At 37.7% G+C, this 18,443-nt stretch overlaps 1 protein-coding gene across 2 annotated transcripts in view; it reads left to right on the top strand.

Annotated features, from left to right (window-relative positions):
• Positions 1 to 18,443, top strand: part of RNF17 (ring finger protein 17) — a 154,422-nt gene that overhangs the window by 25,891 nt on the left and 110,088 nt on the right. For both annotated transcript variants that reach the window (XM_045869116.2, XM_045869115.2), the window contains exons 7-10: positions 10,101 to 10,272; positions 11,866 to 11,942; positions 12,312 to 12,386; positions 16,743 to 17,047. In XM_045869116.2, the coding sequence (XP_045725072.1) occupies positions 10,101 to 10,272; positions 11,866 to 11,942; positions 12,312 to 12,386; positions 16,743 to 17,047 (629 nt within the window). The remainder of the gene's footprint in view (positions 1 to 10,100; positions 10,273 to 11,865; positions 11,943 to 12,311; positions 12,387 to 16,742; positions 17,048 to 18,443) is intronic.

Below are 18,443 nucleotides of genomic sequence, written 5' to 3'. Positions count from 1 at the left end.
TACAGTTCTTTTGGTTTCTATTTCATTGATTTCTGCTCTGATCTTTATTATTTCTCTTCTCCTGCTGGGTTTAGGCTTTATTTGCTGTTCTTTCTCCAGCTCCTTTAGGTGTAGGGTTAGGTTGTGTACTTGAGACCTTTCTTGTTTCTTGAGAAAGGCTTGTATTGCTATATACTTTCCTCTTAGGACTGCCTTTGCTGCATCCCAAAGATTCTGAACAGTTGTGTTTTCATTTTCATTAGTTTCCATGAATTTTTTTAATTCTTCTTTAATTTCCTGGTTGACCTGTTCATTCTTCAGTAGGATGCTCTTTAGCCTCCCATGTATTTGAGTTCTTTCCGACTTTCCTCTTGTGATTGAGTTCTAGTTTCAAAGCATTGTGGTCTGAAAATATGCAGGGAATGATTCCAGTCTTTTGGTACTGGTTGAGACCTGATTTATGACCTAGGATGTGATCTATTCTGGAGAATGTTCCATGGGCACTAGAGAAGAATGTGTATTCCGTTGCTTTGGGATGGAATGTTCTGAATATATCTGTGAAGTCCGTTTGGTCCAGTGTGTCATTTAAAGTCTTTATTTCCTTGTTGGTCTTTTGCTTAGACGATCTGTCCATTTCAGTGAGGGGGGTGTTAAAGTCCCCCACTATTATATTATTGTTGTCGATATGTTTCTTTGCTTTTGTTATTAATTGCCTTATATAATTGGCTGCTCCCATGTTAGGGGCATGGACATTTATAATTGTTAGATCTTCTTGTTGGATAGACCCTTTAAGTAGGATATAGTGTCCTTCCTCATCTCTTATTACACTCTTTGGTTTAAAATCTAATTTGTCTGATATAAGGATTGCCACCCCAGCTTTCTTTAGGTGTCCATTAGCATGGTAAATGGTTTTCCACCCCCTCACTTTCAATCTGGGGGTGTCTTTGGTTCTAAAATGAGTCTCTTGCAGACAGCATATCGATGGGTCTTGTTTTTTAATCCAATCTGATAGCCTGTGTCTTTTGATTGGGGCTTTTAGCCCATTTACATTCAGGGTAACTATTGAAAGATAGGAATTTAGTGCCATTGTATTGCCTGTAAGGTGACTGTTACTGTATATTGTCTGTGTTCCTTTCTGGTCTATGTTGCTTTTAGGGTCTCTCTTTGCTTACAGGACCCCTTTCAAGATTTCCTGTAGGGTTGGTTTTGTGTTTGCAAATTCCTTTAGTTTTTGTTTGTCCTGGAAGCTTTTTATCTCTCCTTCAATTTTCAATGACAGCCTAGCTGGATATAGTATTCTTGGCTGCGTATTTTTCTCATTTAGTGCTCTGAATATATCCTGCCAGTCCTTTCTGGCCTGCCAGGTCTCTGTGGATAGGTCTGTTGCCAATCTAATGTTTCTACCATTGTAGGTTACAGATCTGTTCTCCCGAGCTGCTTTCAGGATTTTCTCTTTGTCTATGAGACTCCTAAGTTTTACTATTAGATGTCGGGGTGTTGACCTATTTTTATTGATTTTGAGAGGGGTTCTCTGTGCCTCCTGGATTTTGATGCCTGTTTCCTTCCCCAAATTAGGGAAGTTCTCTGCTATAATTTGCTCCATTTTACCTTCTGCCCCTCTCTCTCTTTCTTCTTCTTCTGGGATCCCAATTATTCTAATGTTGTTTTGTCTTACAGTATCGCTTATCTTTCGAATTCTGCCCTCGTGATCCAATAGTTGTTTATCTCTCTTTTTCTCAGCTGCTTTATTTTCCATCATTTAGTCTTCTATATCACTGATTCTCTCTTCTGCCTCATTTATCCTAGCAGTTAATGCCCCCATATATGATTGCACCTCATTAATAGCCTTTTTTATTTCAACTTGGTTAGATTTTAGTTCTTTTACTTCTCCAGATAGGGTTTCTCTAATAACTTCCATGCTTTTCTCAAGCCCAGCTAGTATCTTTAAAGTGATGATTCTGAACTCTAGATCTGATGTCGTACTAATGTCCATATTGAGTAGGTCCCTGGCAGTCGGTACTACCTCTTGTTCTTTTTGTTGAGGTGATATTTTCCGTCTTGTCATTTTGTGCAGAGGAGAGTAATGAGAGAACAAAATGCTAGCAGAGTAACAATGTCCCCAGAAAATATACTCTAAACAAATCAAAAAAGACCTGAAGCAGTGGGAAAAGAAAGGGAAAGAGAGAAAAAAGAAAAACATAAAGATAAAAACAAACAGAAAGAGAACAAAACAACAAAAAAAAACCCAGAATGTGATCAAATATGAATAGGCTGGTGCATAGATCAGTGCCACACACTAGATTTTGGGTGTATTTTGGTCTGTTAGAAGAAAGTGCCTCCCAAAATTTTAAAGAAAGAAAAACTTATATATAATTACAAAAATAAGGGTTGATATGATGAAGGGATGGAATATGACTGTAAAGATGGAAATTATAAAAAATTTTATAAAAGGAATTGATAAGAAGTTGTTTGAAAAAAGAAACAAGGATTTAAAAAAAGAAAAAAGAAGAAAAAAGGGAGAGAATGTGATCAGGCAGGGGAGTAGGAAAAAACCATATACTAGAGATTTAGGGTATATTTTGATCTGTTAGAAGAAACTATCTCAAAATTTCAAAGAGAGAACAATTTATATATATGTATATGCCAAAAATATGGGTAACTACTATGAAGGGATAGAATATGACTCTAAAAATGAAAAATAAAAATGTTTTTAAAAAAAACGGATTGATAAGATGTTGGTTGAAAAAGGGAAAAAGAAAAATTCAAAAAAAAAAAAGACAGTTAAAAAAGAAATTAAGTTTAAAAGACTAAAGAATCGTGGTAAAAAAGCCATGAATTCTATGTGTAGTATTCCCCTAGTGCTGGAGTTCCTGCCGTTCTCATTGTTCGGTAAACTTGATCTTGGCTGGCTATTCTTGCTGATCTTCTGGGGGAGGGGCCTGTTGTCGTGGTTTCCAAATGTCTTTGCCAGAGGCGGAATTGCCCCACCCTTGCCGGGTCGGGGCTAAGTAATCTGCTCGGGTTTGCTCTCGGGAGCTTTTGTTCCTTGCAAGCTTTCCGTACAGCTTTGGAGTCCGAGAGTGAAAATGGCAGCCTCTCAGTCTCGGCCCCGGAGGAGCCAAGAACTTGGGGCCCCGCTCCTCAGTGAGCCCCCAGAGAAAAGCCATCAGTCACTCCCGGCTCCCCGGTCTCCGGCCGCACTCCGTTCTCACCCGGCCTGTGACCGTGCGTTTCTATCTCTGGCACCCAACCCCGGGTGGAGTCTCCAAACCCATCAGATCCCTGCGGTGCACTCCCGCACCACTCCTCCCAGGGAGGAAGGGGAGTCTCCCCGGATCTGCCACTTGTTGCATCCCTGCCGGAGGAGCAGTGGCCCGACTGTGCCGCGGATCACGGTTTATGGCAACCCTGAGCTGAGAGCCCGCGCCTGGGCTCCGCCTCTGCAGCCGGCTTCCCTGCTCCGTTACCTGGGAGCTCTGCCACACTCAGGCACCCCCGGTCGTTCTGTGACCCCGAGGGTCCTGTGACCACACTGTCCCGCGAGGGTTCCACCCCCCGCTTAGCCACCGGAGTGACGTCCCTCAGCGGAGCAGACTTTTAAAAGTTCCGATTTTGTGCTCCGCAGCTCTATCACTTGCCAGAAGCGCCTGACGGAGGCCCCTCCCCCTCCATCTATCCTCCCGAATATCGCCTCGGATTCACTTCTTCGCACGTCCTACCTTCCAGAAAGTGGTCGCTTTTCTGTTCAGAGAGTTGTTGCTCTTCTTTTCTTCAATCTCCTGTTGAGTTTGTAGGTGTTCAGAATGGTTTGATCCCGATCCAGCTGAATTCCTGAGAGGAGATGAAATCCGGGTCTCCTACTCCTCCGCCATCTTGCTCCGCCCCCCCCATAGGTTAAGGATCTCTTATCCCAAGCTACCTTCAGGATTTTCTCTTTATCTGTGAAATTTGTAAGCTTCACTATTCTATGTTGAGGTGTTGACCTATTTTTATTGATTTTTTTTAAGGGAGTTGTTTGTGCTTCCTGGATTTGAATACCTGTTTCCTTCCCCAAATTAGGGAACTTCTCAGCTATAATTTGTTCAGATAAACCTTCCATCCCTCTCTCCATCTTCTGGGACCCTTATTATCCAGATATTATTTTGCGTTATGGAATTGCTAAGTTCTGTAAGTCTGCCTTCATGATTCTTTCTCTCTTCTTCTCAGCTTCCTTATTTTCCATCATTTTATCTTCTAAATCACTGACTCTTCTGCCTCATTTATTCTCATTTTTAAAGCCTCCATTTGGGACTGCATCTCGGTAATAGGATTTTTAATTTCTGCCTGACTAGATTTTAGTTCTTTTTTTTCTACAATAAGGGATTCTCTAGTGTCTTCTATGGTTTTTTAAAACCTAACTAGTATCTTTACAATTGTTGTTTTAAATTCTAGTTCAGATATCTTACTTATATCCGTATTAAATCCCTGGCAGTGAATACTACAGCCTATTCTTTTTTTCAACAACCTATTCTTTCTTTTGGGTTGAATGTCTCCATGTCATCATTTTGTCCAGAAAAGAATAGAAGAAAGAGAAAAGACAACAATAACGATGACAACAGGAAAAAAAAAAAAAGCAAAAACAATACAAATCAAGAAAAAAAACAAGAAACAGCCCTTCCCCCCCAAAAAACTAGATCCTAGGTGTGTTTTGACCTTCATGTTAAAGGAAACTAGATCCCAAAATAAGAAAGAGAGAAAAACTTCTATTTTAACTTTTGTATATATATAATAATATACAATGAAAGGAAACAAAAAATAAAAAATTTATATATAAGATATATAAAAAAATTTTTAAAAAAGAATTGAATAAATAAAATAACAAAAAATAATAATGAAAGACTTAAAAATTAAAATTAAAAAAAAAAAACCACGGATGTTATATACTGTTTTCCCCAAGAGCTTTGCAGCCCTCTATGATCAGTAAACTTGGTGCAGGCCAGTTGTTCCTACTGGTCTCCTGAGGGAGGGGGCCTGTCGCACTGATTCTCAGGTGCCCTTGCCCTAGTGGAAATGCTCCCCACTTGCCAAGGGGCCAGGCATAGTGTAAGTGGCTCCAGATTCCACTCTGTGGTGCTGTTTTGCTCCCTGAAGGGTTTCAGCACTGATGGGTGGCATGAAAATGGTGGTGCCCCAATCTCTAGCCCTGGAGCTGAAAGTCCACGCCCTTCACTCTTCAGTGAGCTCTCATAGAAAAGCAGTCAATTACTCTAGTCTCCCTGATTTCTATCAGATCTCTGTGTTTATCTGGCCTTTGACTGAGCGCTTTTATTTCAGGCATGCAACTGAGTTTCAAAACTCAAATTTTGGGGCACCTGGGTGGCTCAGTCGTTAAGCGTCTGCCTTCAGCTCAGGTCATGATCCCAGGGTCCTGGGATCGAGCCCCGCATTGGGCTCCCTGCTCCGCGGGAAGCCTGCTTCTCCCTCTCCCCCTGCTTGTGTTCCCTCTCTTGCTGTCTCTCTCTCTGTCAAAAAATAAATAAAATCTTTAAAAAAAAAAAACTCAAATTTTATGGACACCTGTGGTGCGGGTCCACACTGTTCCTATTGTGGAGGGAGGGAGGGGGTCTCACCATGCTTCTGCCTTTTGCTGGACTCCTCCCAGGAAAGTGGTCATTGGAATGTGCAGCGGGTCGCAGTTTATGGCAACACAGAGCAGAAAGCTGGCACCTAAACTCACTGTTCTCAGTGGGCTTCCCTGCTCCTATGCCTGGGAACTCTGCCGCACTCAGGCACCCCCATTCTTGTGACCCCAGGGATCCTGAGACAATGCCATTCCACCTGGGATTCTGCCTCACTTTGTTACCTGAGCACCTTTAAGCCAGGGACATATGTAGCAGACTTCTAAAAGTTCCGATTTTGTGCTCTACTACTTATAATACTTTGCAGTAGCGTCCTTAAGCAGTCTCCCTCCCCTCCACCATATCCTCCAGTATATCACCCCATATTCAGGTCTATGCACCTTCCAGAAAGTGGTCGCTTTTCTATTTATAGAATTGCAGCATTTCTTTTCTCAGATGTCTGATTGATTTCACAGGTGTTCAGAATGATTTGATAGTTGTCTAGCAATATTCAAGGGAATAGAGAAACTTAGGGTCCCCTACTCCTCCACCACCTTAACTCCTCTCCCTTTTCAATTTTTAAAATTTTTGTTTTTCATTTGTCTCAAGATATTTTCCTGGTGATTTTTTTTTGTTGACCCATTTGTATTTAAGGGAGTATGTTCTTTAATTTCCACATATTTTTCATTTCCTTCTGTTAACGTTTTCTAGTTTCTTTCCATTGTGTGACCAGAAAAGATACTTTGTATGTTTTCAGTTTTTTTTTAATCTGGGTTTTTAAAAGACTTGATTTTCGACCTAACATATGCTGGAGGATGTTCCATGTATGCTTGAGAGAAATGTGTATTCTCTGTTGTTGGGTGGATTTTTCTCTTTATGTCAGTTAGGTGCAATTGATCTGTCATATGGTTTAAGTAGTCTATTTTTTATTGGTATTCTAATGGTTTTCCTACTTGTTATTGGAAGTAGGAAGTAGGATATTGAAGTCTCCACCTATTATTACAGTGCTATTTTTCCTTTTAATTTTGTTAGTGTTTGTGTCATATAGTTCAGAGCTCTTGTATTTGGTGCATATATGTGTTATAGTTGTGTATTCTTGATGTTCTGTCAATTTATAATGTCCTTTTTCTCTTGTAACAGTATTTGACTTAGTCTATTTTGTCTAATATTTGTATAGTTCTCTTTTGATTACTATTTACACAGACTATGTTCCTCTTTTCACGTTTGTTCTGTTTGTCTATAGATCTAAAATGAGTATCTGTAGACCAAATATGTTGTCATTTTTTGAACTCTAGTCCTTCACTCTGTGCCTTTTGATTCTGAAGTTTAATCCATTTACTTTTAAATTAATTATCAATAAAGATAATTAATTTAAGGGACTTGAGGGATTCTCTCAAGAGATGTGTTTTCAATGTGTTTTAGAGCCTTTTTATCATTCATTTCTTCTATTACTACCTTCTTCTGTTTACTTGACTTTTTTGTAGTGACATTTTGATTCCCTTCTCATTTCTTTCCTTTTTTTGGGGGGGGGCATATTCTATACTTTGTGGTTACCGTGGGGATTACATATAACATATTAAAGTTATAACAGTCTATTTTGAATTGATACCAGCTTAACTGAATTGCATGTAAAAACTTCTTTACATCTTCATACATCATGTATCCATTAACATAGATTTATAGTCATTTTATGTATTTGTCTTTTAAACCCTGTAGCAAATAAAAAGTGGAGTTATAAACCAAAACTACAAAAATACTAGATTTTATATTTGCCTGTGTATTTACCTTTACCAAGTACAAGTTACTGTCTCTCCTCCTTTCATTTTAACCTGAAGGACTTTGTTTAGCATTTCTTGTAGTCCAAGTATATTGATCATGAACTCCCTCAGCTTTTCTTTATCTGTAAGTGTTTTAACTTTTCCCTTATCTTTTGAAGGACAGTTTTGCTAGTTGTAGAAGTCTCCATTGGCAAGCTTTTCCCTTTCAACACTTTATTTATTTATTCATTTATTTTTTTTAGAGAGAGTTCAGGGGAGGGACAGAGAGAGAGGGAGAGAGACAATCCTAAGCAGACTCCACACCCAGTGCAGAGCCCAACACGGGGCTCGATCTCATGACCCTGAGATCATGAACTGAACTGAAATCAAGAGTCGGATGCTGAACTGACTGAGCCATCCAGGCGCCCCTCAACAATTTAAATATGTCATCCCATTGCCTTCTGGCCTCCAAGGTTTCTACTGAGAAATTGGCTGATAATCTTACTGAGGATTCTTTGGGTATAACAAATTGCATTTCTCTTAATGCTTTCAGAATTCTCTATTTGTATTCCAACAGTTTGATTATATTGTGTCTTTGTGGGGGTCTCTAAGTTTATTCTATTTAAATATCCTTGGGTTCTTGGACTCGTCAATTTATGTATTTTATCTAATTTTGGAAGTTTTTAGCTATTATATCTTCATATAATTTCTCTGCACCTTTCTCTTTCTCTCCTGCTTTTGGGACTCCTGTAATGCATATGTTGCTTTTCTTGAGAGAATCCCTCAAGTCCCTTAGGCTCTGTTCACTTCTCTTCATTATTTTTTCTTTCTGTTCCTCAGACTCTGTAATTTCATTTGTCCTATCTTCAGGTTTGCTAATTCTTTATTCCTACTCAAATATGCGGTTGAACCCCTCTAGTGAATTTTTTGTTTTAGTTATTGTACTTTTGAGCACTGGAATTTGTTTCCTTTTTATAATGTCTGTCTATTTATTGATAATCACATTTTGGTCCTTCATTTTTTCCTGATTTCCTCTAGGTTCTTTGTGCATGTTTTCCTTTAGCTCTCTGAGCATATTTAAAACCTTTGTTTTAAAGTCTTTAATAAGTCCTATGTCTCTGCTTCTTCAGGGATGGTTTCTGCCACTCTGTTTTTTTCCTTTGACTGGGTCATGTTTTCCCATGTCTTTATATGCCTTTGCTGTTTTGTTGAAAATTGGGCATCTGAAAACACAGCCACCTCTTCTAGTCATTGCAAACTGGCTCTCTTCAGGGACAGTCTTTCACTGAGTGAGCATGCTCTGAGCCTTAGAATTAGCCTCAGGTGAAGGCTTAAGGTATTCTCAGGTCTTTTCTGAGCATGCATCTTGCTTGGGCCTGAGTATGATTTTTTTCTTTATTCCTTTATATACATAGCTACTTTTAAATGTATTCATTTCCGAAAGAGTCTCACCCAAGCTTTTGCAAGCCCCAGATGGTCTAGTGTATGTCTTTACCGATAATCTCTTGCCCAGGGATCTATAGCTCTTAGTCTTCCTACAGCCTTCCCAAGTACTGCCTGTTGCTCTTCACTGCCTGAGCTCTAAGTTAGGTGAAACAGACTAGTTCCTCAGGCATCCCACAAACAAGTTAGAACATTACAGATGAAGTCTGCTATGCTCCCTCTGGTTTGACGGAAGGAATTGGGAACTGTGCTGCTATCTCTACACCAAGACTACACCATGCTGAGGAGGGGGCTGGGCAAGAACAAGAAAAACCGCCATGAATTTCCTACTGTTTTTAATGTGGCTTTTCGTTGATTGGGCATTTGCTTGGTTGCTGTATACCTTTGTTTATTTTCCAGAGTTTCTATAAGATTATTTTAACTAGTTTTTGCGTGGTTTTTTTTTTTTTGACATCTCCACTGGGTAACAAGGGCTTAGAGTTACCTAGTTTGCCATTTTGCTGATATCAGTCTACAGGCATGAGTTTTTAGAAACCATATTAGAACTTACCAAAATAACCATTTTCTCCCCTAAAGAAATGACTTTCAGATTATTTATACAATTACCAAAACGGTTTTTGGAATACCTCTTCACCTTCATAGCCTATGTCACATTTTTGTTACTCTTCAGTGTGGCAAACACTCCTTTTTTTTTGAGTCCAGATTTGATCTTGAGGAAATAGTCATTTGTTTGATAATAAAATGAAAGTTACACACTACAATTTTTGGTACAAAATTTTTTTAATTGCCATAATAATTTAATTCCATCACAGGCCCAGAAAAGATTTTGAGTACTGAGGTACAAGTAATGAAGCAATCGCTATTTGCCATTCTAAGGGATTACTTTGAAGATTATAGTTAATTGATACCTGTGTTCTGGTTTGGTGAAGTCTTATTTTAAAATCTCATTTTATATTTATGTAATTTGTGTCAACTGATGGAAATTTTAAAATGTGCAAGCATATCTGTGTGGGAAATGAATACAAATTGTCTTTGAAATGGCACAAATGATTACAAGATAGGATTTCTCTTTTATGTGGAATCATCTAGGATCTGTCTTCTAATTCTGTGACAGCTGTATCTGTGACATGATAATTACATCCTACTTTTTCTCTAGTTACCCATACTTAGTTTTCAATTATAATATATCTCAGTCGAATGCTTCTTTTAACCATGTTCATAAACTAGTGAAATTACCCTTTTGATACCACTCAGTTGTTTTAAACTCACTTTCATATGAGCATTTATGAAATTCTGTAAAATAACTTTGGGATCTTATATGAAGGAAAAAGAATCTGTGTGAAGAAGTAGTAAGAAATGCAGATGATTATCTGTCAAATGTAATAATGGCTAAAAGCTACATTGAAGAGAAAAAAAATGATTTGGCTGCAGCTATGAAGATAGCAAGAGAGTTAAAATCAGCACCTTCTTTAAGGACTTATTGTGACCTGAATCAGGTAATTTTGATCATAATGTGAATTTATTTCTGAGGTATATTAGTTTACATGCTTTGGAATATGATATTTAAGACTTAGGCATTTATTTTCAGACTATTCTAACTTATCTTGGCCTCAATTTAGAACTCTTAGTGTTTGAATTCTAAAACAAACATTAATAAATTTGTTTAGCCTTTTATTGTTATTTACCAGTTAGGGAAATGGCATGGTAAGGTCTTTATAACACATGATCTGAGAGCAAGTAGGGTGACATTGAGTTGGAAATTGATGTTCCTAGAATATTTGAATAAAAAATGAGAACATATAAGGGCAGCAAACTAAATGAGATTCTCTGTTCTTTTCATAAACAATTGAGATATGACTGAATTCTTGACTTAAAAACTTAATTCAAGTTCTCATTCAGGGTTTTGTTTTGTTTTGTTTTCCTTTTCTTCCTGCTTCCCCAAATGTGTGGGTCAAGAGACAGGGTGCTTCCACTATATTCTATCATCTAATAATGTGCCTAGGGAGCACAGCTGAGCAAAAATAAAAACATATTCCTGATGAGATCATTTAGCCAGACAGGGTTAACCATCGATCTTTTTTGCTGAGTTCTACCTTGCTCCTTTGGGATATAGATCCTGTTCTATTGTCTTTGAATCCTCATGGCCTTTTCCCATAGATAATCAGGTGTTTGGGCTGAACTGAGGTATAAAATAGAAGCCATTGGTTTACCTGCCTCCAAAGTCTCTAAGTGCTACCGTCTTACTTGATCAGACCTCTCTCATTTCCTGTGTATTACACATGAGGCATTAGGAGATGTAAAAAAGTGATAAGATTTGGTATTCACCTGGGACACCTGGGTGGCTCAGTCAATTAAGCGTCTGCCTTCGCCTCAGGTCATGATCCCAGGGTCCTGGGATCAAGCCCCACATCAGGCTCCTTGCTCAGCAGGAAGCCACTTCTCCCTCTGCCTGCTGCTCTCCCTGCTTGTGCAAGTGCATGCTCTCTCTCTGACAAATAAAATCTTAAGAAAAAAAAAGATTTGGTATTCACCCTAGTTAGATTTATTAAGAAGATAAGGCAAAAAGACATTGGAGGATAGCAATGCAGATGCAAAGTGAATATAATCAGAATCTTCTCTGATTACATAGCTATATCCCATTTGTTAACTAGTGTCTTTTGTTGTTGTTATCTATTAATTTATGTCTCTAAAAGATTTAAAATTTCTTTAAGGGGAAAAACCATAAACACTTACTTGCATCCCTTTCGGTGCCTATAATCAAACCTTGAACACATTAATTAGTGAGATACTTAAAGGCTATAGTTTTCCTTCTAAAATCTTACTTTGTTTCAATAATATTTATTTTTTTAAGGATTTTTTTCATTTATTAGAGAGAGAGAGAGAGAGCAATGGGAGGGGAGAGGGTCAGAGGGAGAAGCAGACTCCCCACTGAGCAGGGAGCCTGATACAGGACTCGATCCCGAGACTCCAGGATCATGACCTGAACCGAAGGCAGTCACTCAAGCAACTGAGCCACACAGGCACCCCCAATAATATTTATTAAAAAAAAAAAAATTCACATCTGAGTAACACTTGTCTTTTGATTCTAGATTATCCGTACTTTGAAATTAACATTTGAGAGTGAATTGTTACAAGTTAGCTCTCTAAAACTAAGGAACTCTCCCAGGTAAGTAAGTTATAATTCAGGAGAACCTAAAAATTAAGTATAAAAATGTATTAGAGCCTAGATTTATTAAATAGCAAGCAATTATAAATTGAAAATTTGTGTCACAAATGTTTCCCAAATTAGCAAACATGTAAAATAAGAGTAATTTATGATAAGTTGGGCTTAGAGGATTCTTCAGTTACACTAGAAAAATATGTTGTCTTTGGGGTTCTTAATGTCAGCAGCTGACTTTCAGAGAAAGTAATAAAGTTGTATTAGAGCACTTAAAATGTTCTTTTAGAGTTTTTAATGTTAGCCACTGACTTTTATTTAGAGAAAGTAATAAACTGGTATTAGAACATTTACTTATATGCTGGTGTTTTATTTTAGGTTGAATATGAATTGCAGTGAGATCATCTGCATGTTCAACAATATGGGAAAGATTGAATTTGAGGGCTTAACAAAGTAAGTATAAGAATGGTGACATGGGGGTGCCGAGGTGGCACAGTGGATTAAGCATCTGACTCTTGGTTTTGGCTCAGGTCCTGATCTCATGGTTATGGGATCAAGCCTCGAACCGGGCTCCGCACTCAGCAGTGTCTGCTTAAGATTCTCTCTGCCTCTGCCCCCCTGCACATGCACTCTCTCTCCCTCTCAAATAAATAAACCTTTAAAAAAAAAAATGGCAACATGCCATTAATTTCTGAGAGGGTCTCTTAGAAAAATTACCTGAGACGGAAGATTGATGTGTAGTGTGTAGTATGTATGATTCAAATACTGTAAAATAATATGAAGGGCAGTTTTCTATCATTTTAATTCTGTGTAAAATATTTAAGAATGAAAAGACTTAGAAGTGATCAGTATTAAATGATATATGTGTGAGGGGTGCCTGGGTGGCTCAGTCGGTTAAGCGGCTGCCTTCGGCTCAGGTCATGATCCCAGGGTCCTGGGATCGAGCCCCGCGTCAGGCTCCCTGCTCGGCGGGGAGCCTGCTTCTCCCTCTCCCACTGCCTGCCTCTCTGCCTGCTTGTTCTCTCTCTCTCTCTCTCTGTCAAATAAGTAAATAAATAAAATCTTTAAAAAAAAAAAATGATATATGTGTGAAAGTTATCTTTGAGAGTCATTCAGCCAGCATTGAACACTGATTTTGCGCTAGGCACCATTATCCTAAACATTGAGATATATGTCAGAGAAGTTACAATAAGTAGAGGATGACACATGTAAACAATCAAGTGAATAATTGCTATGATAGTAATGTATGCAGAATTTAGTGGAGATGCAAACGAAGGGAACAGTCAGTTCTTTTGGGGGTAACAGGAGACTTAGAAAAAGGAGAATTTTATTTTATCTATGAAAATGAGTAGCAATTGGAAAGGAGGCCAGAAGGCAGGTAGGCATCATAGCAGAAAGAAGGGTATAGGCAGTGAGATAATGTGCCACATTCAGGGAACTGCTTATATAATTCCAATTGGCAGAGGATACATATAGGCTAAATCCTAAAGACTTTGTATGCTGTGTAGCAGCATTTGAACTTTATTTTCTAGATCCATGTCATCCAATGTGGTAGCCACTAACCACATGTGCCCATTTAAATTTAAGCATAAGTTAATTAAAACAAAATTAAAAGGAAAAATTGGAGGGGTGCCTGGCTGGCTCAGTCAGTAAAGCATGTGACTCTTGATCTCAGGGCTATGAGTTCGAGCCCCACGTGCTCAGTAGTTACATGTGGTTGATAGCTACCATATTAGACAGTGCCCCACATTTTCACTATTGCAGAAAGTTGGACAGCACAGCTGTAAATAGTAGAAACCACTAAAAGATTTTCAACATGAAAATAAAAATAGATTACATTTTAAAAAGATAACTCTGGTGGCCATTTAGAGGATTATTTGGAAGAGTCTGAGGCTAGAGGCTGAAGGATTAGTTGGGTTATTGTGTCAATAGTCTCAGCAAATGATGAGAAACCAAACATAGTAGTACTGCAGAGCAATAGATATGACAAATGCTAAATAGGGAAAATTGATAAAGCTTATTAATTGTTTGACCATGATGAATGAGGAAAAGGGAAGCATCCTCAGTGATTTACAGGTCTAGCTTTGGTGGTTAAGTTGATGGATTGTGGTATTATTCACCAAGATTGGGAATACAAGGAGAAAATTTAGAGGAGTGGAGGGATAGTGGACATGTTGATTTATTATTGTTTACCAGATACCTGGGGAGAAATATACAGAGAGCAGTTAGCTATATGTACTAAAACTTGATTCTGGGTGTAGGAATAGTCAGAATATAGATGGTTTAGAAACTCCCAAAAAGAAAGTAAGTTCATTTACTTGTAGGTGGTATGCCTCCAGGGGAAATCATCCCCCAGGAAGCATCTACATTCATTACCTTAGGTAACTAACCAGAGTTTGGCCCACAATCTTAAAAGGTCAGGAACAGACATGAGCAGATGCACTATAAGCCAGGTGAACTCCTACAAGCCAAGTTTACAAAACTGAATGCCAGAATTCCAGTTTAGTCAGAATGCCAGGTTATAAACTTACGGACAAATATAATTGCCAGTGGACTGGAATACTTGTGTTGGCATTCTTTACAAGCATCCAAACAGGCCTAAGAAGCCAAATTATAAGAAATTGCTTTGTTTGCAGTGTTGTTTGCAATAAAGGGAATAAGATTAATCAAATAACTTAATGACATTAGGCCTAGATAGTACATTCCTAGTACGTTTCTTACCACCAGAGGAAAGTCCTTGCCAGAGGACTAGAGTACCAGTCCTTTGGCTCAAATCATTTTCCCCCAGATATGGAGCCCTGTACCCTGTTTGTCTTTGTGACTTGACTTTTGTGCTTACATGGATAACCATCAGCCTTCCCAATGAGTACATTCTTTTAGATATTTTCATAACTTGAATATGATTACTATCGAATATTTTTAAAACAAAACCTATTCTGTCTCTTTTAGACTCTGCATTGATCTTGTCTTGATTTTAACGTTAATTCAGAGTATTAAATTTTTTCCTAGTTTAAAGGGAATGTATCACTACAATCTGCTTCTACTTATTACAGGTGGTAATTAAACAACGGGTTTGCCCAGTAAGAGCAGGTATTGACGTAAGTCAAGGACAGTACCCTGGAAAAATACTAAATTTTAAGACCGAGAAATGGTAACCTGCAAAACAAAACTGAGAGGGAGTAGGCAGAGGTTGGAAAACAAACAGGAGAAAGTGGTGTTCTGGAAGTCAAAGGAGGAGTTTATGAGACTGGAGTCGGTTGACAGTGTTAAATGTCCCAGGTCAAATGAAAATTGTTATAAAAAGAAATGTCTAGTTTGCAAATTTGGGTACATAGATATATCCTCAGAAGGTGTTTGAATTCAGCATGTATTTTACTTACGTTCAAAGCATACCTTTTTTTAGAAGAGACAGATAATATGTGTCATTGCTGAATCTAATTGGCTTTGTTGGTTCTTATTTCCAAAATGCTTTTTTTTTTCTTTTTAAGATTTTATTTATTTATTTGAGAGAGAGAATGAGATAGAGAGCATGAGAGGGGGGAGGGTCAGAGAGAGAGGCAGACTCCCTGCTGAGCAGGGAGCCCGACGTGGGACTCGATCCCGGGACTCCAGGATCATGACCTGAGCCGAAGGCAGTCGCTTAACCAACTGAGCCACCCAGGCGCCCATTTCCAAAATGCTTCTTAAATGATCTGTGATGAAGTTAAATCCATAATGGGTTAACCAAAAGACAAGGTTTTTGAGACTCAATCTCATTTCTTTGATAGAACTTCTATACTTGTAGATTGATAGCCTAAATCTGTGTGGATACGTGAAGAAGATAAAAAAATGGAGTAAACTGCATAAAAGTTCAACTGCGGGTTGTGGCTATTGAATAATACCCAAAGGATTCAGACTAATGGTGATTTTTAGGCCAGGTGGAGGTTTTTAATGATTTGCTCAGGATTATACCCTTCACTGTTTCCTATACTTTATTTTTAGGCCAGTAAATTAAAAAATAATCATAACATAATTTAAAATCAAAACAGCTAAGCCAGATCAAAATGATTTCTTTCGAAAACCTATGTCCACTATTCTTTAGGACTAGAAGATTGTGACATGACTATCATTTCTTTCTTCAGCTTCTCATTGATTATACCTCTTGTTACCTTTTAAAACCCTTAGGCTTGCCTTAGGGCTGGGAATGGGCAAAAATTTCTGGGTAATGGAAATGCCATCTAGTGATGGCTGCACAACTGTAAATTTAGTAAAAATTATTGAATTTTATGCTATGTAAATTACACATCAGTAAAGCTACTTGGGGTGCCTGGGTTGCTCAGTCGGTTGAGCATCCGACTCTTGGTTCCAGCTCAGGTCATGATCTCAGGGTTCTGAGATCAAGCCGCATGTTGGGCTCCACACTCAGCATGGAGTCTGCTTGAGATTCTCTGTCCATCTCCCTCTGCCCCTCCTGCTCGTGCTTTCTCTCTCTCTCTCTAAAATAAATAAATCTTTAAAAAATATAAAGCTATTTAAAAAATACTTCTGAGGCACCTATACAAAACTTTAGCTCTTTATATGTGTCACAGTATTAACTGTCATGTGGAAAGGAAATGGCTTGAAGGTAGATACAAAAATTTATGAAAAACTTAAAGTAGCCATATGCCTATCTATTTTTTATTTTTCTCCAAATTTTTATTTAAATTCCAGTTAGTTAACCTGCAGTGTAATATTGGTTTCTGGTGTAGAATTTAGTACTTCATTGCTTACATACTGTACCCAGTGCTCATCACAAGTGCCCTCCTTAATACCCATCTATTTTTTAAACAGATGTGATCCCCAAGAAAATGAAATGGGACAGAATGTTCAAAAGAAATATCATAAAAAGGAATATTCTTGTCATGATACATACCCATTTCGAGAAAAGAAAAAGGTTGACATGTCTATTCCAACTAATGAAACCCCATCACCTTCTTTGCAACGGGAAGCCTGTGATGTACATTTAGAAGCAAAAGACTTCCAGCCACAGAAGGAGGTTGTTGCAACATCATCCCTTAAAACCATTGCTGTTCTGCCTCAAATGGGATCTAGCCCTGATGTGATAATTGAAGAAATTATTGAAGAAAACATGGAAAGTGAGTGAAAATTCAAAAGCAAGGAAACAATATATCATGTCTGTAATTAGAAACAAAATTAGTCCCTGTACTTAACAGAAACATGTTGCTGTTATCTTATACCTCATTATGAGTTAACACTTCATTCCTTGTCCCTACTTTCACATTTTCCAAAATTAGGATAATTTTTTATTTTTAGAGTAATAATCTAACCTCTGAGATGTAAATTTAATATTTGGTTTAATTGAGATATTTGACTTTTTGGTGTTCCACACACAAACCTTGTATAAAAGACAAAAATACAGGTAAATGAGAGAGAGATTTGTAGAGCAATCTCATGGTTTTGTCCTTAAATTTAAGAACAGGTTCTCTTAAATCTTCTTTTGAGAGATAATCTGTTATAAAATGAGTTAACATGAATATAATAGCATCTATATTGTAACATTTTAGTGTATCATAATAGTTTGATTAGATTTACAATGCTGGTATTCTCCCCATTAACTACTACTGTGTAGTTAGTATACTACCAGTCTTCTTTCGGACCATTTTCAAGTTCTGTTTTAGGTCTCTTCTGCCCACCACTTCCCAATCTGTTTCATTGGCTGATTCTCCAGAATGACCTTTTGAAAGCAAAAAAAAAACAAAAAACACATTTTTGGTTGTTTCCATTCTATTATTATTGCTGATATCTCAGTGAGTTAAGAAACCTGTCATGACTATATCTACTGATAAAAAGGAGTCTTCCATTTCCAGTATTTTGCCAATTCAAGTACAGCTTTTTAAGCAATAGTGTGCCATTGTCATCCTAATAAAACTAGTACAATTGCCTTTATTTCCTATTTTGATGAAGCATGCTTCACAGATTATCTTGTGGAAACACCTAGAGATCCAAAAAAGCCTTTTCAGAAAAAATCGTCTTTCCCTTTTGGATCAAAAGCAGGTACTTTAACAACTCTGAACTTGATGTTATGGAGTTTGCTCTGTGTAAAGTAACTCTAATGTAGTGTGAAGGCAGTGAATAAAATTTACTGTTAACTAAAACTTCTTCCTTTTAATGTTACAAGTTTTAGTTGTTATTGGCAAAAATATTTCTGAAATTTGTAACACTTCTCTCAACTGCCTCCCCAGTTACACATATTTATCTCTTTACCCCATCCTCAGTGTGGGTATTATTCTTTGTGGTCTGTATTGGACAGTTAAAATGATCTATTTGTTTCATTTTTATCATCTCTCTTTACTGTCTCCAGTTCCACTCCTCCTATTCTTTGTGTTTTAAACATTTTCAGTAAATAAAACATCTACATTGTTCAAAAATTATATATTAAAATAGTGTGAAATTTTTCCCTAACCTGTCCCATTTCATTCAGTCCCTCCCTCTCTTCCAAAGTTTCTTTATGCATATACAAATATATATTAT

The sequence above is a fragment of the Mirounga angustirostris genome, unplaced genomic scaffold, assembly GCF_029215605.1.
Source record: "Mirounga angustirostris isolate CCGP_5_RB_7025 unplaced genomic scaffold, mMirAng1.0.hap1 SCAF_3, whole genome shotgun sequence".
In the NCBI taxonomy this organism is placed as follows: Eukaryota; Metazoa; Chordata; class Mammalia; order Carnivora; family Phocidae; genus Mirounga; species Mirounga angustirostris.
This window is presented reverse-complemented; position numbering and strand designations above follow the sequence as displayed.